General features: G+C 37.5%; 1 protein-coding gene across 1 annotated transcript; it reads right to left on the bottom strand.

Moving 5' to 3' along the window:
- Positions 1–53: 53 nt before the first annotated feature.
- Positions 54–26,409, bottom strand: LOC134854602 (octopamine receptor 1-like). Its single transcript, XM_063870937.1, has 5 exons — positions 26,215–26,409; positions 15,959–16,222; positions 14,902–15,129; positions 1,544–1,721; positions 54–335 (listed from the first exon to the last, which is right to left on the bottom strand). Exons 1-5 carry the CDS (start codon positions 26,387–26,389, stop codon positions 146–148), a joined length of 1,035 nt encoding a protein of 344 aa, XP_063727007.1. The 5' UTR covers positions 26,390–26,409; the 3' UTR covers positions 54–145.
- Positions 26,410–27,986: the final 1,577 nt, after the last annotated feature.

Here is a 27,986-nt window from a genome sequence, read left to right as displayed (position 1 = left end):
ATCGCGCAAAAATTGGTAGGTCAAAACTGATTTAGTTTAATATTGTACCAAAGGCGTTTTGCTGTTTCCTTTGTAACCATCCCAGCGCATGCTTCTGGTTTCTTTGGATCAGCTTTTAAGAAGATCAGATGCTGGTTCAGTTTGTTCACATCTGGGCACTTGTCTGATCGACGGTGTCTGCCGATGTATGGAGGGACGAGAGTGTGAGATCGTTATGGGTATTAAATGGTCGGTTTCTTGAACCTGTTCGACATGCTCTGCATCTGAACACCAGTTTGCGGAATGCCTTTTTGAAAGTTGGGTTGAGGAACGAGTAGAGAAAAGGGTTGCAAAAACTATTCATATCATTGCTATTTTCCAGTGTCTTCCCAATTTTGACTGGGTTCATTTTTCAAACTAGTTTAAATTGGAATGTCATAAGCCTGAGGAAAACAATTCAGGATGATTCAATTCTACTTAATAATAATTGTTCCGACCACTTCACAATGTGAGGAGGACCAAAAGTTTTGGATGCTTTTTCTTTGCCCTTTTAAGGTAAAACTCGCCAAAAGTGTGATTGAAAAGTAACCAAGTGTGATATTATATTAAAGTCTAATTTGGTCGTGATTTGGATTTTAAAACATCTTTAGTTGTTTCAGTGTTGAAAAAATTTGGCATGAATTTTTTCGTTTTTCAGACTTAATGAAACAAAACTTACATACGACACGGCAAGAGACTGAAATCTTAATCCATACTGCAAGTTATACAGTATTTTAACTTTCATTACATCTAATTTTTGCAATTTTTTAAATTTAACTCAACCGCTCTTTACTGAAAAAAAAATTGCAAAAATTTGTATCAATTTTTCTGAAATTGTTCGCATTTTGGAAAACTTTAACTCCATCATTGTGGTCAAAAAATTCTGCAATACTTGCACAGCAACCGACTATCTTGTTGTTCCGACTTTCGATACGAAAGTAACGGAATATTTGTGCTCGGGGTGGGTTTTTTTTCTTCAGACAAATTTCGACTTTTTAACTAGCCATTTTTGACAGAAATTTTTTTATATCATTCAAAAGGTATTGTTGTCCTGAGCTTAAATTTGAAAAAATATTTCACCTGTGATCATTTTTCGTAAAGTTATTAGGGTTTAAAGATTGCCATTTTGGCCATTTTGACCAATTTGGGACAATTAACGCGTGATATAATTCGCGCTATTAACGCGTAAGCGGAGATTTAATCCGTCTTATAAATCGTTCTAAATTGGTTGCACGAAGCTTATTTGCCATAATTGATTTGTTACAAAGAACGAAATTTGTCTTTTTGTACTTTATATGGCGTGTGGGGGGATGATTTTCCAAAAAAAAATCAAGTTTAAGAAAAAAATTTCATTTTATTTTATTTCATTTAATTTTTTAATGTTATTATTGCTGCTCCATAAACCTTAAGAGGCAGTCGGAACATTCAGGGCTTCGCCCTGATACGAGCAGTCTTGTTACATTTTGTTGTTACATTTTGTTTTTGTTAATGAGTGTTAAGCCACTGGAAAATAGCTTGTTTAAGCCTGTTAGTAAATCCGAGGTTGACAACTGCTCTGTAGAGGATAGAATGAAGGTGCAGATGGATCCCCAATGGCTGGATGGAGTACATGAAGAAGAAGGTCTGGTCTGGCAGCCAGCAGAACAGAAACACTGCCAGCAGCATGAAACACGACACTGTGATCCGAAGCTGACTTCTCTTGCCTGCAACAACATAGACGCGACCACTTAAAACACAAATACAAACAAGACTGCTCGTATCAGGGCGAAGCCCTGAATGTTCCGACTGCCTTTTAAGGTTTATGGAGCAGCAGTAAAAGCATAAAAAAATTAAATGAAATAAAATAAAATGAAAATTTTTTCTAAAATTTGAAATTTTTTGTGAAAAATTATCCCCCCACACGCCATATAAAGTACAAAAAGAGAGATTTCGTTCCTTGTAACAAATCAATTATGGCAAATAAGCTTCGTTCAACCAATTTGGAACGATTTATAAGACGGATTAAATCTCCGCTTACGCATTAACAGCGCGAAATATATCGCGCGTTAATTGTCCCAAATTGGTCAAAATGGCCAAAATGGCTATCTTTAAACCCTCATAACTCTACGAAAAATGATCACAGGTGAAAAATCTTTTCAAATTTAAGCTCAGGACAACAATACTTTTTGAATGATATAAAAAAATTCCGTCAAAAATGGCTAGTTAAAAAGTCGAAATTTGTCTGAAGAAAAAAAAACCCACCCGAGCACAAATATTCCGTTACTTTCGTATCGAAAGTCGGAACAACAAGAATGCTCGTATCAGGGCGAAACCCTGAATATTCCGACTGCCTTTTAAGGATTATGGAGCAGTAATAAAAAATGAAATGATTTAAAATAAAACGAAAAATTTTTTTCTAAAATTTGAATTTTTTTAAATGAAAATCATCCCCCCACACGCCATATAAACTACAAAAGGATAGATTTCGTTCCTTGTAACAAATCAATTATGGCAAATAAGCTTCTTTCAACCAATTTTGAACGATTTCTAAGACGGATTAAATCTCCGCTTACGCGTTAATGGCGCGAATTATATCGCGCGTTAATTGTCCCAAAGTGGTCAAAATGGCCAAAATGGCAATCTTTAAACCCTCATAACTTTAAGAAAAATGATCACAGGTGAAATATCTTTTCAAATTTAAGCTCAGGACAACAATATCTTTCGAATGATATTTCAAAAATTCCATCAAAAATGGCTAGTTAAAAAGTCGAAATTTGTCTGAAGAAAAAAAAACCACCCCGAGCACAAATATTCCGTTACTTTCGTATCGAAAGTCGGAACAAATAGGCATAGAAAATCATTTTTTAATCCGTACCATGTTTTCTTCATTTTTAGCCATTTAAATATTTTATTATTTTGTCAATTGATTATCAGTCTCTTTAAAATTATTGATTAATTGCCTACATGTGCAAAACTAAAAAAGAAAAATGATAGTGCTTCAATTCTCAATGAGTAGAATATATAAATTTAAAGAGTTATATATAGACTAGAGTTATATAAATTTGATTAGATTTAGAAATCGTGTAGCCCTAAGTAATGCCGTTTGCAACATAATTCTTCAGCTTATATCCAATGTTACCCATACTGATTGAGTTAGAGTAAAATCAAGGATACTCAATCTTGAACTCCTCAGAAAAAATGAATAATAATGAGTTTAAACTCCATTTCAAGCTCTCATAGTCACTAATAATTCATTGAAAAAACTACTTTTGAATATAATATTCATAGCAATCAATTTTTCTCTATGAAACTCCAGCGCGAATATTGATGGAATTTGCAAAAATTTGACTCATTTTATTGTTGTCAACCATCATGCTTTCACGCATCCATTTTCTAGAGAAAAAAATTGACTAAAATGCAGACTTTTTTTAAAATGTCGAAAAAATCAATGAAATGTAAATTTACTGTCTACAATGGCAAAGAATAAGGGTAATATCAACTCAAAATTGCCATTTCAAAAAATATGTTCAATTTTTTTTTCAAACAAGGACGCAAACTTTTTCAGGTCTCTGCTAGCTCTGTTTAAATTAGAATTCTACAATTTTTCAAAACTAAATCAGCTGCCGAATAGAGTGAGGGATCTATTGCGGTTACGTTTTTAAAATGTCACACGAAAAAAATTGTCTCATGTTAACTATTATGATTAAAACGAGTTTAAATGATTTTGTTGAAGCTGTGGTACAGCACATACTGCATATTCAGTTATCATGTTAACCTCGCTGCACACTAACCTTGGGACGCATATCGGTATCTGTAATTATATATATTGTTATTAAACTTAAGTCAAGGTCATACAGTGTTGATCATTGAATAGACCTTATTTATTAAGTTAGCTCTGCGTACGATGATACGACAAAATATGCTGATTCACGGAACCGCCTAATAAGAGAGAAAACAAAGTTTCAGATTGAATTAAACTCTTGAAACTATCTCCTTTTCAATTGAGCTTACAGCATTACATCTCCTTACCACATGGCGCAGCCAGCAGAATTCATGGCACAGGATAACCGAACGGATATGGGTATCCCAGTGTTCTGGACGTCAGCTAGTTCGGATCCACCGTTGAGTTTTAAAATTTGGTTGGATCAATTTATGCTAGCAGTGACGGTGAAAGAAAGTGTGAATCCTGAGATAATACTAGAAGAAACAAAAAAGAAGTTATTGGTAGCCAATGCCTCGCCCAGAAACTCCGGGAGAAGCCGAAAATGCACAGGCAGTAACGGACCGGGAAGCGAGAGATAGACTAAGAAGAGACAAAAAATACTCGAAAACCAAGAAAGAAGGGAACGCGGACCTAAGGTCGGACATAATGTGTTCTATAATGAAGTCCAAAAACGTTTACGTCTCGTTTATCCTAGCGCTAAGCTCAGAACGGAAAAGGAAATTCGTGCAGAAAAATCCACATATTGAAATATCAAAACTTGAGTTCAGAGATATGGTGAGATTGGCTAAGGTATCATTTCAAAAAAACGAAAAACATCACGTATGAGCGATAAAGATTATTCACCAAAACACAAGAATCTGGAGAGACACTGTAGTCTTTTCATGCAATATTAACTGCACAAGCAGCCACGGCTGAATTGGGTGGATTTGAAGAGGAATTGGTTCGAGACCTGATCGTATCCCGAATGAAAAATACTACAATTTAAGATACTCTGACGTTCGAAACGTTCGCACCAGATGAAGTACTCAAACGAGCTATAAAATTTGAACAAAGCAAGCAAACAACACAAGCGTTCCAAAAATCGGTAGTAGGAAGCTCAAGTGGAGACCAACTAACTGGGTCTCAAATTAAAATATGACAAGAGCCAATAATGGCAGTGAGAAATAAAAATCTGAACTACAGGAGATCGAATAGGGATCAGTTCAAAAAGAAATGTAATGATAAAAAAGACACAAAACCCCGAACTGAAAAAAAACCATGTACCAGATTTGGCAGAACATTCGGCGAAGGACATTTGAAAAGTTGTCCAGCTATGGGGAAAACGTGTAAAAGCTGCAGTAAGCGAAACCACTTTGCAAAATTGTGTCGCTCGAATCAAGTGAACGAGATTACGGAAGAAAATTCGAGTTCAGAAGAAGAGTGTAACTTACTTCACAGTTTTGATTCCTGTGATGAGTTTGAAATTAAGGTGGTCGAGCCCAGGTTAAACAACTCAACGGGAAAATTAATTGAAAAAATTATATCAGGAGTAAATGATAACAAAGAGATCAAAGCTACGAAAGATGTTCGAAAAATTGACATTCGAAGAGATCCAAAGTCGCACCAAATAAAAGCATTGAAGGCGCTGGTAAGGATGAACAATCAAATTATAAACATGACCATAGATACTGGAAGTCCAGTATCGTTTCTAAACTGGACAATGGCAAAACAGCTCCAAAGATTCAATTCATCCCAGCTGAAGAATTGAATCTGACGACACAGTTTGTTGACTACAACAAACAACCAATTCAGATACTAAGAGCAGTATGCACTAGCATTCGTTCAGCGGGGTGGGAAGTGCAAGACGCATCGCTGTTAGTTACAGAAAGCTGAGCAAGATGCATCCTGGGGCTAGACTTACAAGGAAAATTGGGAATCCATACGTCACAGAAGTCAGCACCTTCAAAAAGATCTAGGTTTGACGTGCTACTGTGCGAGCAGTCGGAAGGTATGAAACATCAATTCTACAAAAAAGTCCCGTCTCTATTTGATCAAAAGGGGTAATCAAAAAATCATGTGGTTAACACAAAATTCAAATATGCACTATGCCCCATTCAAGAAAAAGGTAGGAGGATTCCTATACACATACAAGAAAAGGTGCAAGCAGAAATATCAAAGTTGTTATCAGAGGGTCATATAACAAAACTTGACAAATGCACAAGTGACTGTTTCATTGCTCCAATAGTCATTACGGTGAAAAAAGACGACTCCATTAAACTGGCGTTAGACGCAAAACCCATAAACAGGCCACTGTATAATAACAAACACCAGATGCCAAATGTGGATAAATTACTGCCTAAATCAGACTAAATGCAGAAACAGCTGAGCAGTGCAATTTTAACATAGTAGGTGGGCAGGCAACAGGAACATTAAAGTTTTTTTCCGGGTTTTACGGATTAGAAGACATGCCTGCTGAATTTCAAAAAGCCATGGATCGAACATTTACTCATGCAATGAACACTTTCTCTTTCCTTGATGATATCTTGATCGTCTCAAAGGGAGAAAAACATGAACATGAGAAGCTAGTAATCGACGTGTTGAAGAAATTGGACAATGAAAATCTAGCGTTAAAATTGGAAAAATGCGAATTTTTTCAGACAGAAAGGAACTGGTTAGGTCATTAACGTACACCAGAAGGCATAACACCAAAAGTTACCAAGACAGACTTAATACTCAAACTAGAACATCCAAAGTCCTTAAAACAATTGAGATCGTTTATGGGTAGCATTAACCATCTTTCTAAATTCATCCCTAACGCAGCGAGTCTAACCGATCAGCTCAGACCACTGTTAAGAGAAGAAAACGAGAAAAAGAAGATGAAAAATGTTAAATTGCCCGCGAAGAAATTTGAGTGGGGGACAGCACTCCTTGATTTTCGAAGAAATAAAAAAAGGCGGTGGCACGGGTAGCACAAATTCATTACTATGACCCCAAAAAGGATACTCGGGCAAAGTGTGACGGAAGTCACAGCGGCCTTGGCGCAACTCTAGAGCAGAAAACAGATGATAACGAATGGGTACCTATTGCGTTTGCATTAAGTTATCTTAAAACTCAAGAAAAAAAGTACTCAACAAACGAGTTAGAACTGCTCGCAGTAGTTTGGTCGGTAGATAGATTTAAACACTATTTACAAGGAAAAGAATTCATACTGGCAACAGACCACAAAGCCCTTACATCAGCACTAGGAGAACATTAATCTAACAAAACGTAACAATCTCGATTAACTAGGTGGGTAGACCGGCTATTGCCTTATCAATTTAAAGTGGTGCATATACCAGGTAAAGACATGGGGATTGTTAATTGTCTGTCAAGAGACCCAAACGGGGAACCGTGACCAGAGTCCTACCCAGATGAACAATTCTTTGTAGCGTCGATCGAACACTTTCACGAAGCATTCGATTGTTTAAGCAGTCTGCTAATAGATACAGTACACACAATTCAGAATGAAAACATTCTACAACATTCTGAATTGAGAGATAAACTGGACGAGCTAAAGAACACGTCATCCCATGGTTGCTATAAACGAACAGGGCTCGACCGGAACGAAAACGGTCAAAACTCACGTCTCTCAAATTGTGAGCCAAACAAATTGAGCAAACTATCTCATTGTAAACAGTCGGTCGACATTCGAATAAACAACTGCAAAAATTCAGAAAAAACATTATAAAAACAGAACAAGTAGAATGGAATAAAAACCGAAAAAGACCAAGGAAATAGTTGAGCGGGACAGGAATAGGGACCAGACGCTGGAACAGGTGACTGAAACGATGTACCGGAGAACAAGAACAGTACAATGAGGACACGAATCAGACAGCTTGGAGGAAAATGGAATGCAGTGGAATGCCGGAAAATGGACACCATCAATCAGAGAAGGGAAACGGGACAATCAACCTCAACACCAACACATTCAGAAACCAAAAATTTAATGTCCTTTTGGGACTTAGTAGGATCAGAACAGGCAGACAAAGTAACACCGGGGAGTCTACTGAAGCTAGAAGCATCGACAGAAATGTCCAGCCCAAAAGCGAACATACCCGAAAGGAACGATTCGAGGATTATAGAAGTGGATCCTACGGCCAATAATCCGATAACAAGCCCGGGAATTAGTCTAGTTGGGGGACGGAAAATCGTTAGAAAATCAAGAAAAGACGAATTTAGGCAGGCAGACAATTAGAAGACAACAATCTGCACATCTTGTCAAAGCTTTTTGACCGTAATCTACTTACCGAAATAACATGGGAGGATACATGGATGAACAGGCTGAGGAGGGTGATAGAACGAAAGGATTGTCACGCATTTGAGATGATGGGGCCGCATACGAATTCGCTCTGGCACCAAATGTCCGTTGTAGGCGGCTGCATCGTCGTAGACGGGCGACTAGCCGTCCCAGGACAACTGCGTCCTGCATTCTTGAAACGAATCCACCGAGGCCACCCAGGACAAGAAGCCATGTTAGACGGATCTCGACACCTGTGGTGGCCACACATACATAAAAATATTGTGAATATGGCAAAGGAATGTAGAAGCTGTACCTGCTATGGTAAGAATTTTAAATATATTATACCAAAAAATGCGTCAAAACCACTTCCACTGCTCACGCAGCCGGGGCAAGAATTGCAATAAGATTATGCGGGTCCCTTAGAAGATACGAAGGGGAAGAAAATTTACCTACTTACAGCCATAGATAGATATTCAAAATTTCCGTCAATTAAAGTTACAAAATCGACTAGGAGCAAGTCGTCGGTGAAGTTTCTCCGTAACTATGTTGATACTCACTCAACCCGGAATCAATAAGAAATGTTCAGTTCTCGGGATTTCAAGGCAAAACGCTAAAAATTTTCTGTTCTGAACATAACAATGATCAAAAATTCTGTCCAGTAGGGGATCACAGGGGATGTGGTCTAATCGAACGAACCATACAAACTATCAAACGAAGACTGGGAGTGATGTTATTGGATGAAATTTTCACATCAATAAAAGTTGCTCTTAGCACAATAATTCGAGATTTTAGGTGGAGTAAACAACATCATGGAATGTTGTGGAATCCGACCAGGAGCGACACGTCGGCTAACAATATAAAATGGATAGTTGACTAAACGAGCACTGCCTCACAACTGAAAAAACGGATCGATCAGTCAAGAGATAACGTCAAAATCGTGAGAAAGGGCAAAGCAGTAGAGAGGTTAGTCCTCTGTTCAAGACAGAAGTAGAGTCAGCAAGAGAAAGAGACCGGGCAAAAGCCCTGAACACATTTTTAGAAGCGAATGCTCGATGGAGTGCGACCAGGAGGGACACGTCGGCTAACGATATAAAATGGATAGTTGATGAAACGAGCACAATAAACCCGGACTTAATGAAAAAGCTCCTATATTCGTGGGAATACGGTTTCATCGAGGCCAAGCCAGAAGAAGTTGAACAAAGATCGCCAAATCTGCTGAGAAAAGACGAAGGCAGGAAGAGTGGGAAGACTCTAACAAACCCGTTAAAGGGAAAAGTGCAAAAGGAAACCCCAAACACAGTCAAAACAGCTACGGGGGCAATCTACAGAAAGAGCGATATCGCCGAATTAAAAATTGACACCGGTGATCTTAGAGACAAAAGCCCGAAAAAAGACCAATCTAGAAGGAGACCCCATGGAGACGAACCGAAATCGAAAACAAAGAAGAAAGACGGCGAAACAAGAAAAACAAACGGCGACTCAGAAAAAATGCCTGAAATCCAGGAAAGATCGGTTATGGAGAACGCAGTAGCTCTATACCAAGATAGCCAACAAAATGTAACATCTAAAGACATAGAGGTAAATGGAGGTCTCAATTTGGCAGTAAAGAGGGCCAAACCCAACAATGCCGGTCCAGTGTTGGGAAACGCGAGTAGCTCAGAACCTAAAAGAGATAAGAAAAAAGAAAAAAGCCAACGTGTCAAGAGGCTCGGAAACAAAAAGCTGCAGCAGCAGTAAGTCAGAAAAACCAAACAGACGAACAAAAAGAAACAAACAAACTGTCATCTCCGGCGAAAGCCTTTACTTTGAATAAATCCACCCCCAGGAAGGAAATGAAAGATAAGAGTAAAGAAATCACTCGCAATACATCAGCAGAAAAAATACTGGAGACATTTCAAAGTCGCGACTTAGTCACAGAAGACTGGAATCTCTTACCCGACCAGGTTCTGACAAGGGGAGTCCAAAAAGCTGCAGAAACTATTTTGAAAAATGTGGAAACGAGCGGCGATCAAGGAAACAACGCACCCCCGTGTTTTTCAGACGAACCAGGCGAGAGCGATGTACCTGTTAGACGCAGCGAAAGACAGACAAAAAATAAAAGTCTTAGTCATTATGGAAAACCTGTCAAACATTCGGTCAAATTTATTACTTCAGAACACGATATAACAGATCTCATTAAAGCAGCACTAGAAGCATACAGGATTAAACTGGCAACGTTCAAAACTGACGAAAACACACCAGTGGAGACAAAACTGGGATTGCTTGAAAAACATCTTTTCCGACAAAAAATTGGCAGTGAGGCACTGGAAATTACAAAAACCTGGAATGCTGCATGGCGGGTCCCCCTATCCTTCGATGACAGTTTGACAGAGGATCAAAACAAAACAGAGGAACATTAAAAGGCGAGAGCACCTGCGGAAACTAAAACATTTGTTTAAACCTGATTAAGCTGAGTATTAAAACTCATAGTTATTTCTAAATTTTATACGTATACTATATGAAATTTAGTTATCCCAGGGGTAGTGTGGTACAGCGCACATACTGCATGTGCAGTAATCATAATAACCTCGCTGCACACTAACCTTGGGACGCATATCGGTTTCTGTACATATATATATTGTTATTAAACTTAAGTCAAGGTCATACAATGTTGATCATTGAATAGACCTTATTTATTACGTTAGCTCTACGTACGATGATACGACAAAATGAGCTGGTTCACGGAACCGCCTATTATGAGAGAAAACAAAACTTCAGATTGAATTAAACTCTTGAAACTATCTCCTTTTCAATTGATCTTACAGCATTACATCTCCTTACCACAGAAGCGTTTTGACGATTTTTTGAAAACTTAGCAAAAACCAGAAAAACAATTTGCACAACCAAATAAAGATGTCTGCTCTTCAGAAAATTCAAGATTAACACTCAGGCGACTAATTAAAAACAGAAAAAAAAGAGTTAAGCAACCTTTTTGCTTAAAATGTTTTGATTTGTAGATTGTCAAACTTTTGAATAAAAAATGTCAACAAAAAAATATATAAGTTTCCTTTGTAACAATTGATTAAAAAAGTTGTTATTGATTTGGTGAACTTTTCAACATGTTTTTGAGTTTCATCTACAGTTTTAAATGCCTGCAATGAAATTCGTTTCACCAAAAAGTTAATTCGCGTGCAAACTTCACAAAACAGATGGCTCTCTGATAAGACAGCGGTTCTTTGCAAGAGGTTTTGAAGGAAATCTTGAAGAGAACATATTTTGCTGATATATTATTGTTTAACTATTTCATTTCGGATACGTTTGATTCAAAACTCTGCAGCATTTTTGTCACGTTTCCGCTGTGTTTCAAGCAAAAATAAAAGTAAACAAGACTGCTCGTATCAGTGTGAAGCCCTGAATGTTCCGATCGCCTTTTAAGGTCTATGGAGCAGTAAGAACATGGAAAATTTAAACGTAAAATTAAAATTTGAAAAAAAAATTTCCAAAAAGCTTGAGATTTTTTGTCAAAACATCACCCCACACACCATGTTAAGTACAAACGGATTGATTTCGCTCCTTGTAACAAACCATTTATGGCAAATAAGCTTCTTTTAACCAATTTGGAACGATTTCTAAGACGGATTAACTCTCCGCCTACGCGTTATTAGCGCGAAATATATCGCGCGTTAATTGTCTCAAATTGGCCAAAATGGCAATCTTTAAACCCCCGTAACTTTACGAAAAATGATCACAGGTGAAATACCTTTTCAAATTTAAGCTCAGGACAACAATAGCTTTTGAATGATGTAAAAGAAATTCCGTCAAAAATGGCTAGTTAAAAAGTTGAAATTTGTCTGAAGAAATAAAACCCACCCCGAGCACAAATATTCCGTTACTGTCGTATCGAAAGTCGGAACAATAAACGCTGAAAATTTCGTTTTTTGTGTTACAATGAGAGCAAGCAAATTAAAAAAAATTACACTGTCCAGTTCAGGAGGTTGTCCACTTTTTATTTGTTCTGGATGTGTTTACTGTATATAATGATCACTGACTGTAAAAAATACTGCATACTATTCTTTGCAAGTCAGAGAAAAAAAAATAGATACGCATTGCTGAGATACGATCAGTTTGATGTAAACTAAACTGATTTTACATTTTAGAAAAAAACTGAAACAGTTTAATCCAGGAACATGTGCAGTTTAATTTATATATTTGATTGTTCATAAATTTATTCGTTCCTAGGTTCCTAGACATGCTTGAACAACCAAGAGGTTATACGAAATTAACATGCAACTGGAAAAAAATATTAATTTTTTTTGAACACATCGATTGACAAAACTGATCCTTTTCTTGATATGCCATATCCGGTGTGAGCGATTCAAACTTAATTTTTTGAGCTAAAATCCTGAAAGTTTGACATTTTCTTTCTCGAAAGATAGAAATAGAAACTATCACATTTCAAAAAATTATTTTTGCTTTTTCTGTAAATTGTTCTATAAACTGATGGGTTGTAAAAACAGATATATGAAGTTGAAAACTGTGTGCTCGGTGGAAAACAAAAATAAAATTTTAAATGATATTGTTGTATCTTACCTGTATCACATAAATGTATTGTACATTTGAAAATAGGTTTAAATCAAAAAAAAATTAAAGTATTTTTGTTCGGAAATTAACCCCCTCCCGCCTCCACACGCTATTTAAAAACTAAAGTGATATACTTAGCACACAATGAAGTATTAATTTAAAAACTAACTTGCCTCAGTTGAGTCTGGAATTATTTCTCAGCAGGATGAAAGCACCTATCATGAAGCATATCGTTGATAGCATGAAGTATATCGCGCGTTAACTTTACCAAATTGTCAATTTTAAAACCCCCAAATTAACATTATTTTCAGTTTGAGTAGAAATTATTAAAAACTTTCAGATTATAATTTTTAAAATGATTTTTGAAATGACTGGCTTAAAAAATAGAAATTTTCTGGATGAAAAACTACCAAATAGATTGAAAACTGCTGTTTGCAGACCAGAGAAAAAAGTGCTGAGAAAAGTGTTAAAAATTTGTTTGTCTCGAGAGTTTTTAAATAATTTTGTCTATTTTATAGCTTCTTTTCTCCCTTAATTTTTGTTGACATGCAATTTGCTACCTGCAACTTAACCTGATTATTTCGATTTTTTAATTTGCCTTATCCGGTATGAACAATTCGTTCTAAAAGATAATAGTCTTACGATAAAGGGAAATATGGAAAATTCTGCCTCACTGGGACCATTATTTTTCAACAATACTTGATTTCCTTGAGAAAACGCAACAGTGATTTTTTGATGTCTAAAAGAATTACTTTGAAATTGTTTTCAAAACTCTATAAAATTCAGATACAAGATTTTTGAGAATAACTTTGTCAAGCAAAAGTCGAGTCTCTCATCAATTGGTTTGACTTTAAAGTCCTGAAGTTTTTCGATGTGACGAAAGTTTTTGGTTCTTTTTTTTTCTTGAAAATTAAGTAGAAGCTGTCTCTTTTCTAAAAATTGATCATCTATAAAGTAAACCTAAAAAGTTGAAAATGTTTGTTCCATAAAATAACTTGAAACGGTTATGGTTTAACTGCCCTGCAACATGTATGAAAAAGTGCTCAGTTAGAAAAAATCTACATAATTGAACAATTTTTCAACTTTAAAGTTTCTTTTTGAAAATCTTTTGCCTAACTCGCTATTTCAAATTCTAATAGAATTTCTTTTAGTATTCAATGAAGTGTTAGTGAGAAGAACTAGCCTTCCTCAGTTAAATTCGAAAAATTTTCTAAGCCGGATTAATTCGCCGCTTTCGTGTTGATATCATAAGTATATTGCACGTTGAATATTCCATAAATTTAGTTTTGAAACCCCCAGTAATATACAAAAAATTTCAAATTTTCAAAGTTTTTGTCAAAATTAGCTATTTATAAAATTGACATTTGTCTGAATAAAAACCACGGGAGCGCAAATACTCCGTCATTTTCTTCGAACAAAAATGGTAAGCGAAACAAAAATCTTTCTAGCGAAAATTTTTGAAGCTAATTTTATCACCTTTCAGCCTTCTTTGAAGCAAGTTTGATCACACACAGCAATTAATGTACATTTTATTCTTTTTCAGTTATGAAATTTCTTTTAAGCTTGAAAAAAGTTATACCTGAAATTAAGCAGAAAAACCAGTTTTGATGCAGAGAAAAAACGTATGTTAATTCAGGGGCGGATTTAGGGGGGGTGGGGGGGAGAAGCGGACGCCCCTTCCCCCCCCCCTCAGGGATTCGACACCCTGCCGACCCAAAGGGTCCCCCTTTGGTACTTTTTAAGCAATCCACTTTTGGCCGACCGACTCTAAAATTTTTCTAAAGGCGCCTTTGGCGCCAATATTTACTAATTTTGAGGGGGGAGCGCGCGCCGAAAAAACGCAATTTTTTGGTCAAAATTTTCGAAAAAGTGCCTAAAAACGCCTTTTTTGACTTTTTTTTTCACAAAAATTTGCCTGCGGCGCAGAAAATTTTGCCAAAATATGGGCAAAACAGTGCTTTGGGAGAGCTCAAAAAACCAATTTGTTTGACCTAAAAAAAAAAGTCGTAAAAATTTTCGATTTCTTTTTAAAAAACCCCCGCCCCCTCGAGAAAATCCTAGATCCGCCCCTGTGTTAATTGGTTATTCAGCAGCTTTGTGTAGTTTAAGGACCCTAAAAATTTGAGATTTTTCCAGAAATTTGACCAAAGCATGGTATAAAGATATTTCTATGAAATGCATCCAATAAAACATAGGGCAACTGTTCGGGCTTAAAGCCATTAACCGAACTTAGTTAGTAAAATGAGATAAAATTTGCTTCAAAAACGTTAACTGCAAAATTTCACAATTTTCGAATTTTTCAAAAGACACGATAAGTTAAATTTAGTATGATGCATTTTCAATGTCATCCACTGAATATTGCCTTTTATGTTGATTGGCATTTGGAGCAGTATGTTGTAGATGTGGACATAGACAACTAGCATGAACATGAAGGGGAAGAGCAGCATTCCAAATAGAGTCCAGAAGCCAGTTGCCACCCAGAACCAAGAGGGCAACGCCCTACTAACCTCACACATAGCCCCATCCCCATCATCACCATCATCTTCATCCTCCGACTTAATAACCCACAAAAACAAGTTGTAGCTGGACACTGAAGCAAACAAAAACAACCTTCACATTGTAGTTCTGAGGCAAATAAAGTGAGAGGCGAACAAAATAAGTTTTATTTTAAGTCTCTTTTTTCAAAATTTGTTCAATACGGGTTAACTCATCTTATCAAGGGCTCTTAAGATCAAATTGGTTCTTGAAAGCTGTTTTGAAAGATTGGAAACAGAGGTTTGAAGATATCACAACAGGTCTCTTAAGTTTATGCTTCAGATTTTATTCTTTTCCGAATTTGAAAAGTCAGTTCCAGAGGGGAAAAGCTTCAAACATTCCAATTTCAATCAACGTTTGAAACAATTTTTTTGATCAAAAGCATCATGAAACTCATAAAAACATCATTCCGAGGACTTCCCTTAACTTCCCTTAAACAATTTCAAGGAATTTTTTAGTTTGGTAATGAGATGTTTGACTCAATTAGCTGACCTCAGCTCAATTTGCCATGAGTTCAGAGTCCGGCTAATTCGTGTTAATCGTATTAGATGAATTGAAGATAACTTCAGTTTTTTTTTCAAGTCCCCATGTTTTACAAAAAATGATAGCAGCCGATATTGATTAGATGTGCACTCAGAATATGTGCAACTAGTTCTTATGGTAAAGAAAAAATTTGGCTAAAACGGTTATTTAGAGAGCTGATATTTGTATAGAAGTGAAAACACAAAAAAGTGCAAACAGTTCGTTAAGATTTTTTTTTTAAATTTTGAACGACGAGGATCAAATAACGAGAAAAAAATTAACTGATCTGTTAAAAAAAAGTTGAAAGAATCTACAAAATAGCTATTTTTTCTGCGTTTTTTCGAGCCAATAAAATGTGCAACCTGCCAATCCCAAGGTCCAGATGATTGCGACGTGCAATGCGAGCGAACTGTTGCGTGAGAAATAGTTCTTGTGGTAGAGGGGCCTGGCCACAGACAGATATCTGTCCAGAGTGATTAGACACAGATTCATCACAGACACATTGATCAGGAACCAGAGGGGCAGCTCGGAACAATAGAGACGACAGTACAACCACAACCAGCTCCCATTTTGAGGTGAGTCGACATTGGGCAGTGCTTTGAACAGGATAATCATCGCTCCTGTCACTACAGAAAAAAAAACAGAATACAGGGTGTTAAGAACCAGAAGAAACAAACAGGAAAAACTTGTAAAATCATTGATGACCCCACAAAACTGATGCTTGTATAACATGTGGTGACGCGAAGAGATCTTTGTAAGAAGAGGAACTTTAAGGACTTCGCAAGTTGTTGTGATTTGTTCTTAGTATCTTAAATGACCTTCGGTATTTTAATTAATACAAGTTTAGTTACGACCATCGGTCGATATGAACGAAAGTTCAGTTGGTCCTTTTTAACGTTCTTAATTCAACTACTTCCTCTTAACGTTTTAACCTTTAAGCTTATGTACATACTTTGTACATATAGAACCATAGAATTAGATTAGTTTATTATGGCGCAGTCAAATGATTCGAACGTGCGTGAAATTCCCCCCTTTTGGCCTAATCACACTCTAGAGCCACCGCATGCCTGGACCCAATGGAGCGACCAATTCCAATCTGGATTTAGAGAGCCTACATGGACCAGAGATACCCGAGACACAAATTCCAATTTTGGAACAAGCAACAGGCAGCGAGTCGGACGCGGAAAAAGCCAAGAGAGAGAGCAGGAACAAAAGCACAATGAAACAGTACGAATCCGCAGAAGAGAAACGGATCAACGAAGAGAAGAGGAAATTTAATGGATTGAGACGAACGGAGGCGGACAAGAAACTGCGATCAATTTTATTTCTAGCCCTAGGGAGCGAAGGAAAAAGAGTTTTTACACAAAAAAAACCGAGAGTCAAGATTCTAGCAATATCGTTCTCTGAGTTCTGGACTCTACTAGACGCAGCATTTAACAAACCGCCCAACACTACGTTCGAAAGATATAAACTACTAAATCGAAAGCAAAAAGATCGTGAGTCGTACGAACAATTCTGGGGAGCACTGACGGACCTAGCCAGCACGTGCAACATCAAGGAATCTGACGAGGCGGAATGGATAAGGGAGATCATCATTTGCAATATGAAGAACACAGACACTCAGAGGAAGCTACTTTCAGCTACCATAAGCCCGTCGGAAGCACTTAACCAAGCCCTAATCGACGAAAAGGGATATTTTAACCACCAGAAACTGACAAATATATCACGGTCATCGACCAACGGGACAACTTTTAAATCTTTTAGTAACCACAATCATATCAAAAAGGAACCTAGTTTAAACATCGAAAGGAGTAACTCGTGCATGAAAAGCGGAAATACATTTACGAAAGGGCACTTAAACGTTTGCCCATAGAAAGACAGAACATGTAAAAACTGTAATTATAAGGGACACTTCGCCAAATTATGTAAATCACGCAATAAGAGACCAACTGTAAATACTGTATCAGATAATTACGTAAATACTGAGAATTGTATATACACACCTCCGGAAAACTCGTGGATGGAAGAAAAAGAATCGTGCGACGTTATAAATGCGTGGAATGAATACGGACGGAGCGACGATGACGATTTCTCGGTGTTGAGCGTCAGAACTTATTACGACAATAATGGTCTCGAAACAAAGAAACTCCTGAACCTAGGCATCGGCTGGGACATGATTGTAAATATGAACATACCTGTAGATTCAGCAATCCCTGTAAGTTTTTTAAAACTGAATTTACTACACGAAATTAAACTAAGATACCCGAACCTCAAGATACACCCAGTGGAGAAAAGAATAAAAGATCTATACTGCGGATTCACCAATGATACGATCAATATTCTGGGAAAAATAATTGTCAGAACACAGTCCAATGGGTGGATCAGCGAAGAAACCCCATTCTTCATAACCGGCGGACACGAGCAAAACATATTGGGGAACGACAATTTACCCAAACTGGGCATAGAAATAACGCAGAGGAAATGCCCCCAACCAATCTGCATGGTCAATCAACCCACACTTGAGAGTGAGTACAAAAACTTACCTTATTTATAAGACAAAATTTTTAACGAGTTCAAAAACTCATTCACTAGAGTGGGGAAAATACCTAACGATCGAAAGATAACCCATTTTCACACACCTTTTAAACCAATACAGTCTAAAGGGAGAAGAGTTCCACTCCACTTACTCGCGGGAGTGAACGAAGAGTTTAAAAGAATGGAGAAAGAAGGTCACATAATAAAATTAGAGAAAAGCGACGAAGATTGTTTTATCAGCCCAATTGTAATCACTCGGAAAAAAGATACTTCAATAAAACTGGCACTTGACTCTAAGCTTTTAAATGATCAAATTTTTAAAAATAAGTGTCAAATACCGAATATCCATGAACTGATTGATAACGTGGCGCTCCAAATTTCAGAAAACTACAACGGACGAGTGTGGTTTAGTAATTTAGACCTGAAAAGCGCCTATAGCCAACTTAAACTATGCGATCAAACAAGTAAACAGTGCAATTTGAGCATAGTAGGCGGCGAAACGACCGAAACGTATCGATTTCTAACGGGATTTTACGGATTAGGAGACATGCCCAATGAATTCCAACGGTTCATGGACTCACTGTTGAAAAATATCCCGTTTACAAATTGTTACATAGACGACATCCTGGTAGCCTCGCGTGGATCCCTGGAAGAACACAAATCAATAGTGTACAAAATTTTATCAATATTAGATAAGAACAACATGGCAGTTAAATGGGGGAAATGCGCATTTTTTAAATCTGACATCCAATGGCTTGGCTTCAAGATCTCAGGCGATGGAGTACGACCGTTGGTCGGTAAAGCCGACGCAATAAAAAATTTGCCAACCCCGAAGAATATTTCTGAACTTCGTTCATTTTTCGGCTCGATAAACCAATATGTTAAGTTCGTCCCTAACTTATCGACGTTAAGCTTCCCTCTTCGACCTCTTCTAAACAAAAAATTGTTATACAAATGGGATACCAGCCATTCAATAGCGTTTGAGAAGTTGAAAACGGAAATTGTAAATATTGCAGAAAACAGCCATTTCGATATAAAAGAGAAGACAGGACTAAAAACGGACGCTTCACATAGCGGACTAGGGGCAACCCTAGAACAATTACAGGGCGACCAGTGGAAAACAATCGCGTTTGCATCCAGATTTTTAAACAACCATGAAATGAAATATTCTACCAACAAATTAGAGTTGCTGGGAGTCGTATGGGCTACAGAACATTTCAGAAACTACCTGTACAGAACAGAATTCCAAATAGTAACTGATCACAAAGCATTACTATCAGCACTTTTGGCAAATCATGGAAACAAAACGATGCATAGCCGATTGACCCGTTGGGTAAACAGACTTTTACCATTCAATTTTAAAATTTCACATTTACCAGGAAAGGACATGGGCTTTACTGACCTTTTTCTAGACTTCCTTCGGGCAAAACCCTTGAAATTTCCCATTATGACGACGAATTTGTAGTCGCTTCAATCGACAAAATTCAGAACATTTTATCGACTAATCAAGATTCTAAAATAGTTACTGTAAATTCTGTAGATAGACCAGCGGTCGCTGTAAATACTAATCCACGAGTTAATACAATCCCGTCGGGAAACGAAAATTCAAGCAACGTGATTGGTCAGAATCGGTTGAATAGCTCTTTAGCTTTACTCAATCTCAAGATTATTGCTGCAATCATATCTTGTATCGCTCAGTCGATAAAAACTTGCCACAATAATCACTCTCGGACAGAAAATTGCACTACAATTTGCCATCCAGTCGATAATTCTAAATTTAATTTTAAAAGTATTACTTTTTCGGACAAAGTCCTTTTACATTTCTTACTACTAAACAGACACTTCATACCATCTAGCAAAAAAAAACCAGAACTCCCAATAGACAAAGTGAATGAACCCCTTTTGATCATTCCCGAAGAACATAATATCGCCCTCAAATTCAGAGACGACAGACTTCCACTCGACCACGCAGACCTCTTAAAAAGATATAAGGCCGACTTGAATTTACCGAATTCCCCAATTCGCCCGGAAAACTACTGTTTGAAGAAATTGCTTCAGATCATGACTAGAGAAGACAAGGTGCTGTGGGATTTGATAGAGACGATAAAGAGGAATCGACCTATGGGCATAAACGGGACTTACATGAAGAACTACACCAAAGACCTACACGTGAAGGATGAGCTACTCTTTTTAGACAATAAACTAGTCGTCCCAGCTACCTTCAGGGGAACTTTTAATTTATCATCACGGGAGAACATTAACCAATGTCTAAAAGCGGGTAAGAACATTAAAGTGTTACTAGGCACCCATAATATTTCGAAACGCCCGGCGTTGACATTCGCGATTGAAGAAATTAATTTGGATTTTGCGGGACCGTTAGACGCGTGCTGGGGTAACAACAAATACATTCATCTTTGCATTGACCGTTACACTAAGTTTCCTTCGGCCAAGATCGCCAATAACACTTCTACAAGAAACGTAATTTCATTTCTAAACAATTACTGTCACCTCCGCGGATTCCCAAGAAAAATTAGAGTCGACCATGGGTCATGCTTCTTATCACATGATTTCAAAAACTTCTGCGATAAATTTAATATAGAAATTATTTACTGCACTGTCGGAGACCACAGATCCAATGGGCTAGTGGAAAGACTAGTGTACACAATTAAATCGAAATTACTGGCAATGTCATTCGAAGTATCCAAGCTATCTTTAAACGATTCGATCGAGAAAATCATCTGGAATCTGAGAATCTCAAAACAAACTGCGATCGGCTGTAATCCGTTTGAAAAGCATTTTAATAGAGTAGCGAACACTAGGTGGAAAAATCTTATGTCCAATATTGACCATTTCGATAAAGGGAAGGCTATAATGTCCAAAGAGCGGGCCACTAACTGGGAACTACACGACGGGGCAGAAGATAGCTATTTGGACAAGGAAAAGGACAGCACGTCGGACCCAGAAAAAAACATGCCACTAGCTAGGACTTTCAGCCTAAACACAACCCCGGACGTCACTATCCGAACTTCAGAACCACTGGCAAAAAGAAAAGCAGTAATGGGAGGTAACTTATATAGAAAGGTGTCTAACAGGAAAAATAGGGACCCTTATTTTAATCTGGTTAAGAAGGATATCATCGATTCTTCAGAGCACACAGTTACTCTCGACCACGGTCACGTTTTACGTAAATCGGATCTGGCTATAAAAGGAAAATACTCCCAGGGCCCAAAAAGATAATAGTGAATCAGACACCCACTGGGCATAATCTTCATACTCATTCGAGTTTAGCTGGGAAAAGGAAACTCTCTCCACCGAAGAAAGCTGGATCGACACCCGCTGGTCACTCGAGTCAAGGCACCCCGAGAACGGAGAACACCAGAGCAGGGACTAGCGCACCGACCGCGAGCACGGCCACTCAAGACTCTCCAAGATTTTCTTCAGGTTCATCTTCCTTAAATCTAGATTCGTGGGACGGGATAATTGAGGATTACTTTGACGATGTGACCAATAATAACGTACCTCAAAATCCCCATACCGAGTCTAATCAGGGCTTGAGTATTACAGGTCCTGTCGAATCCCTACTACTGAGCTCAGAAAGGACAGTGAACAACGACCCACGGGAGATTGTTGTCATCCACGATGCGAATACTACTGAAGGATCACAGGACAATCCAATTATGGTAGACAGTATTCCGGAACAGACGATCAGCGCGACTCCAAAGACCCGAAACTCTAGACCACGCAGAAATGTGCCCCCCCCCCCCACAGTTTTACGGAAATCGGAGATTTACAGACATGGTGCAAGAAAAAGACGACCTAGGGGCGTCAACTTCCTTATTCTCTCCGGCACCGGACTCCCAAAGGTTTACTTTCTCGGTCAACTCTCCTTCTGACCTTTTGACTCCATTAGCGCAGATTCTCGTCGCAGAAACTACGTTGTCCTGGTCTTCAAGGAACTCCCTCCCGACGGTCAGACTTGCAACATCTACCACGAAGACTCACTTTCACGAGAATTCTTCGGACTCAAATTTAACTCACCCGACCTCAAAGGACCCCACGCTAGAGGTGGACAACTATAGCGAGATCTCATCGACTATAGATTCGGTAGTGAGGGCTAAATTGGATGAGTTTGAGGACCAATTCTTGTAATCGACATATCAATTCAAACTTAACAAAACAATTCTGTAATCCATATTCTACCGCCGGAATTTTTAATTTTACCTGTAGATACAATTGTACATGTTAATGTACATGTTGTGGATTAGTTTTATTTAGTTAGTTACCGTATTCTGTAAATTTTGTAATTCTGTATAGCCACCCTGTACATTGCTACATTCTCTTTCAATTGTGGATTTTATTTAGCTTCTGTATATTTACCCTCTGGGCGCAGTTTGTAAAATTCTTCCATTTTCGGAGGGGGAAAAAGGGTGTATATAGAGTTATATAGTTAGTTTGCAGTTTCGTTTTTTTCCCGGTGGGAAATGTTGTGATTTGTTTTTAGTATCTTATAATGACCTTCGGTATTTTAATTAGTACCAGTTTAGTTACGACCATCGGTCGATATGAACGGAAGTTCAGTTGGTTCTTTTTAACGTTCTTAATTCAGCTACTTCCTTTTAACGTTTTAACCTTTAAGCTTATGTACATACTTTGTACATATAGAACCATAGAACTATAGAACCATAGAACCATAGAGTACTATGCATCCGTATTCTATTTATTGTCCTTTGTTGCACAGTTCATTGGTCTTAAAAAATTGAAGAATTTAGTTTTTTTTCCGCAATGAGAACACTCTCATGTTTACTTTGAGCTCGAGGGCTTGCGTGGAAAACACAAGCAACCGAATGCAAAAACTTTCCTAACTTAAATGTTGTGACGAAAATACCTCAGCCAGTTTTTTATCACGCACAGTCAATTTTTATTAATCAGGTAAGCCACTTATTACGCTGTAGCTGTCAATGACTTTGATCTATCGAGCAACTGTCTGTATCATTTTTTGGAAGAAGAATTTCGATTGATCTCGAATATAGAGTGCGAGAAAACTGGTCTGTCTTTAGCGGCTTGAAAAAATTCTCAAAAAATAATGATTAATATCCATCTAAATTTAAGCAAAAATGTTAGCTTATATATTCGATGAATCGCACTACAAAATGTTTCTGCAAAAAGATGATACCCAGAGTTTCTCGTGCGAAAAAAGTTGCAGCAGCCATTGAAAAATACCACGCAATGAACTGCTTACCCGATTGATAAAATTGAACGCGTGTGATCAAAAGCAAAAGTTGGCTGAAATTTTTTATTGTAACTACTTAAAGGTGAAACACGGACTAAAGCCTACTCTGCAGGTGAGAAAATAAAAAATCACCAAAAAAATTCATTTTCAATTAAATCATACTACACTTCAATTAAGTACCCTTCAATTAAAAAATAAGATGGAGAAACAGGGGCGGTTTTAAAGTTTTCTCGAGGGAGGAGGCGGATTTTCCAAAAAAAAATCGAAAATTCTGTCGAAGTTTTTTTTCTTTTTTAGGCCCACCAAACTGATTTCCCGAGCTCTGTCAAAGCACTACAAAGACCCTGTTCAAAGCAATTTCTGCAAAAAACAATTGAAAAAATTGAGTTTCGTTTTTGTTTTTTTCTCTCAAGACAATTTTTGACAAAAGCTATTGCTCGATTTGGCTACTTTAGTGTGACTGTCGGGAATATGTTTTGTCATATGTTTTCATCCACCACGCACAAAAATTTTTAAATGTTTTTTTTTTCATTTTAGAATAGATTCAGAACTATATAAAACGGCTGTTTTTCTCTTGCATTAAACACCTGAGTTTTGACGCTGCGGAATGAATCACATTGATACTTTCACGGCACAAAGATCAGTTTTTCTAATTTTTTAATTATCATTTTAGCGACTGATATGGCTCGAAAATGAAACAGGCTGCTCGTATCAGGGCTTTGAACGCCATATAAAATAAAAAGTGATAGATTTCGCTCCTAGTAACAAATCAATTATGGCAAATAAGCTTCCTTTCACCAATTCGGAACAATTTTTGAGAAGAATTAAATCTCCGCTTACGCGTTGATAGCGCAAAGTATATCGCGCGCTAATTGTCCCAAATTGGCCAGAATGGCAATCTTTAAACCCCCATAACTTTACGAAAAATAATCACACGTTAAATTTTTTTTTAAGTTTAGGCTCAGAACAACAATACTTTTTGAATGATATAAGAAAATCCCGTCAAAAAGAGCTAGTTAAAAAGTCAAAACTTGTCTGAAGAAGAAAAACTCACCCCGAGCACAAATATTCCGTTACTTTTGTTACGAAAGTCGGAACAATAACAAGAATTTCTACGACGCGTTTTTGCAGAACTTGTTTTTCTTCAAAGTTCTTTCCTATTGGCCATCTTGCTTTCGTCGGAAAATTGTCCTTATCTTGTGTAGCTCCAAATGTTCCTCATTTGATAGGTCATACGACATCCACTTTTCGCGTACTAAACCACATCTATAAGTTTTATAAAGGCTTTGTTGTGTCATTTTGTCATTACATTCGACTTTGAATCAAGAGTGGGCGCAAAAACCAAATTATCGTGCTCCAGAGACTTCAAAAAAATTCAAAAATTGCAACTCAATAAAAATTTTTTAGGGCCTTGGCAGAGCACAAAAAAGCAGATTTCTTTTTAAATTTACTAACAGAAGTCGACAGTGGCCAAATTGGCGATGAATATGTTGGTTAAAGATATAGCCTACACGGACTAAAGCCTACTCTGCAGGTGAGAAAATAAAAAATCACGAAAAAAAAATCCTTTTTCAATTAAATTATAATACACATCAATTAAGTACCCTTCAATTAAAAAAAAAGATGGAGAAACAGGGGCGGTTTTAAAGTTTTCTCGAGGGGGGAGGCGGATTTTCCAAAAAAAAAATCGAAAATTCTGTCGACGTTTTTTTCTTTTTAAGGCCGACCAAATTGATTTCCCGAGCTCTCCCAAAGCACTACAAAGACCCTATTCAAAGCAATTTCTGCAAAAAACAATTGAAAAAAATTGAGTTTCGTTTTTTTTTTCAAGACAATTTTTGACAAAAGCTATTGCTCGATTTGGCTACTTCACTGTGACTGTCGGGAATCTATTTTGTCATATGTTTTCATCCACCACGCACAAAAATTGATTCAGAACTATATAAAACGGCTGTTTTTCTCTTGCATTAAACACCTGAGTTTTGACGCTGCGGAATGAATCACAAGGATACTTTCACGGCACAAAGATCAGTTTTTCTATTTTTTTAATTATCATTTTAGCGACTGCTTTGATTCAAAAATGAAACAAGACTGCTCGTATCGGGGCTTTGAACGCCATATAAAATACAAAGTGATAGATTTCGCTCCTAGTAACAAACCAATTATGGCAAATAAGCTTCCTTTCACCAATTCGTTACGATTTTTGAAACGGATTCAATCTCCGCTTACGCGTTAATAGCGCAAAGTATATCGCGCGCTAATTGTCCCAAATTGGCCAAAATGGCAATTTTTAAACCCCCATAACTTTACGAAAAATAATCACACGTGAAATATTTTTTCAAGTTTAAGCTTAGAACAACAATACCTTTTGAATGATATAAGAAAAATCCCGTCAAAAAGAGATAGTTAAAAAGTCGAAATTTGTCTGAAGAAGAAAAACTCACCCCGAGCACAATTATTCCGAAAGTCGGAACAATAACAAAAATTTCTACGACGCGTTTTTGCAGAACTTGTTTTTCTTCAAAGTTCTTTCCTATTGGCCATCTTGCTTTGGTCGGAAAATTATCCTTATCTTGTGTAGCTCCAAATGTTCCTCATTTGATAGGTCATACGACATCCACTTTTTGCGTACTAAACCACATCTATAAATTTTATAAAGGCTTTGTTTGTGTCAATTTGTCATTACATTCGACTTTGAATCGACAGTGGGCGCAAAAACCCAAATTATCGTGCTCCAGAGACTTCAAAAATATTCAAAAAATTGCTTTATTTTTCAAAAATTGCAACTCAATAAAAAAATTTTAGGGCCTTGGCAGAGCACATAAAAGCAGATTTCTTTTTAAATTTACTAACAGAAGTCGACAGTGGCCAAATTAGCGATGAATATGTTGGTTGAGCTGGTCTTGATCTGGCCGAATAGCATGACAAACAGCACAGTCCCATTGGCGAGAACGGCCAGAGAGCCTATAATTGTCTCCGGGATCCAGTAGCCATCCGGTTGAGCAAACTCAGCCCCACACCCGCCCATCAATCACGAGGGTCGTTCAGCAGTGCCAAGTACAAAAATTAAGAAAAAAATAGTGCTCCAAATTAACAGATTTTGTAATTATTGAAAAAATGGCGTTTTAAGAAGTTTTAATAGAAGAAGAACAATGTGGAAGTTTTGAGACAAAATTTCTAATGTTTTCATAGAAAACGTTTAACGAAAAGAGGGGGGGGGGGGGGGCATTGTTAAACAGTTTTGCTGATCTTTTTTCTGAAGTCTGACATGTCGAACTCCTAGAATGATTATATTCTCGATTTGATCTTACCCCTGTTGGGAAAATTTTGATTAAATAGTATTTCTAAAACTTTTTGGCTTCGAAAAAAACATGGCGCACTGCCATCTCAACGTACAAAACAGCGCCACAAGCTTCTTAAGAAATATGTTTCTTGTACCAAAAGCTGGTGTAAAATATTACCAAAGGGCCCTTTGAAAAAATTTGAAAACCAGAAAACCCTTTGAGAGGACATTTTTTGGTCTAGAAAACAAAATAGACGAAATTGATTTTTTGCAGGCGCTCTCATCTCAATTACAGTAAGCTTTGGCACCCATGGCGTAGCGTCTTAGAAAAGTTTTATGGTTGCTTAACAAGAAATAAAAGTCGTAAACTAGTACAAAAGGGAAACTCAGTGAGTCACCATGGAGTGGAAATACTGAGGGAGGGGGCGTCGTTTCTTCCCCAAAAAATCCTGCCCTGTCTCGTTTGTTATCATAGAAAACTAGAATTGATTATGATAACTATAACTAGATCAAGTTAACATCCTCCCGCTCAAACGGCTTGGGGGGGGGGGGTTGGAGGATGTTAACTTGGTCCAACTAACTTTTTTTAGTGGTTGAGCAAATATTACTGCGGTGTGTCGTGCAGCTTTGTAAACTTTAAGAAATAAACAATTAGGACGGCAAATTCAATATCTGATGTATAAGACAAAGATCGGAACGGTTTGACCTGTAAGTTAACTATGGACTTATCGTTCGAAAACAACTCAAGCTTGTTTGATCATTTGTTTAGTTAGTAGTATAATTGAGTATGATATCAGATTATTGGCATTATTCTTTTTTCCTCTCGTTAAAAATTAAGCTGCCTGAGGTGGGTATTCACAAGTACCAAAATGATAAATCAGTCCCATTAGTACCAAAAATATTCAACTGGCCTAAGACTATTAAGCCGACTACTTTAAGCTCTTGGTTTAAGGTCGCCGGTGGGCGCGCTATGCGCGCGTCGCCGCTTCGCGGCGATAACCGTCTCTAATTTTCGTATAGAGTCCTACCCTCTGTTGGCAAGCTCGCAACACGTTGGCGCGACTGCGGCGGTCACAATTCTGCTGTTTAATTTTCATCTGTTTGAACAGTAGAAAATTAATGTAATAATTCGTTGGCTCGCAATTGGACCAATCAGAAATCGAGTTGAATAATTTTGGTACAAATGGGACCGATTTTTCATTTTGGTACAAATGACCGTTGGTACAAATGGGACGTCACCCTGCCTGAGGCTAACAAGAGCAGGGGCGGATATAGGGATTTTCTCGAGGTGGGAGGGGGGCTGGTTCTTCGAAATTTTTGAAAACGGGTCAAAATTTTTGAA

Source organism: Symsagittifera roscoffensis, chromosome 9 (assembly GCF_963678635.1).
Source record: "Symsagittifera roscoffensis chromosome 9, txSymRosc1.1, whole genome shotgun sequence".
NCBI classification, from domain to species: domain Eukaryota; kingdom Metazoa; phylum Xenacoelomorpha; order Acoela; family Convolutidae; genus Symsagittifera; species Symsagittifera roscoffensis.
The sequence above is the reverse complement of the archived record's forward strand: the minus strand, read 5'-3'. Positions and strand labels throughout refer to the sequence as shown.

Coding starts and splice junctions, on each gene's coding strand:
- LOC134854602 (XM_063870937.1), bottom strand. CDS start 26,389: ATGGGCGGGTGTGGGGCTGAGTTTGCTCAACCGGATGGCTACTGGATC. Junction 1,722..14,901: donor AATGCCAATCAACATAAAAG/GCAATATTCAGT, acceptor ATGTTGTTGCAG/GCAAGAGAAGTCAGCTTCGG. Junction 336..1,543: donor AACCTCGGATTTACTAACAG/GCTTAAACAAGC, acceptor TGATATGAATAG/TTTTTGCAACCCTTTTCTCT.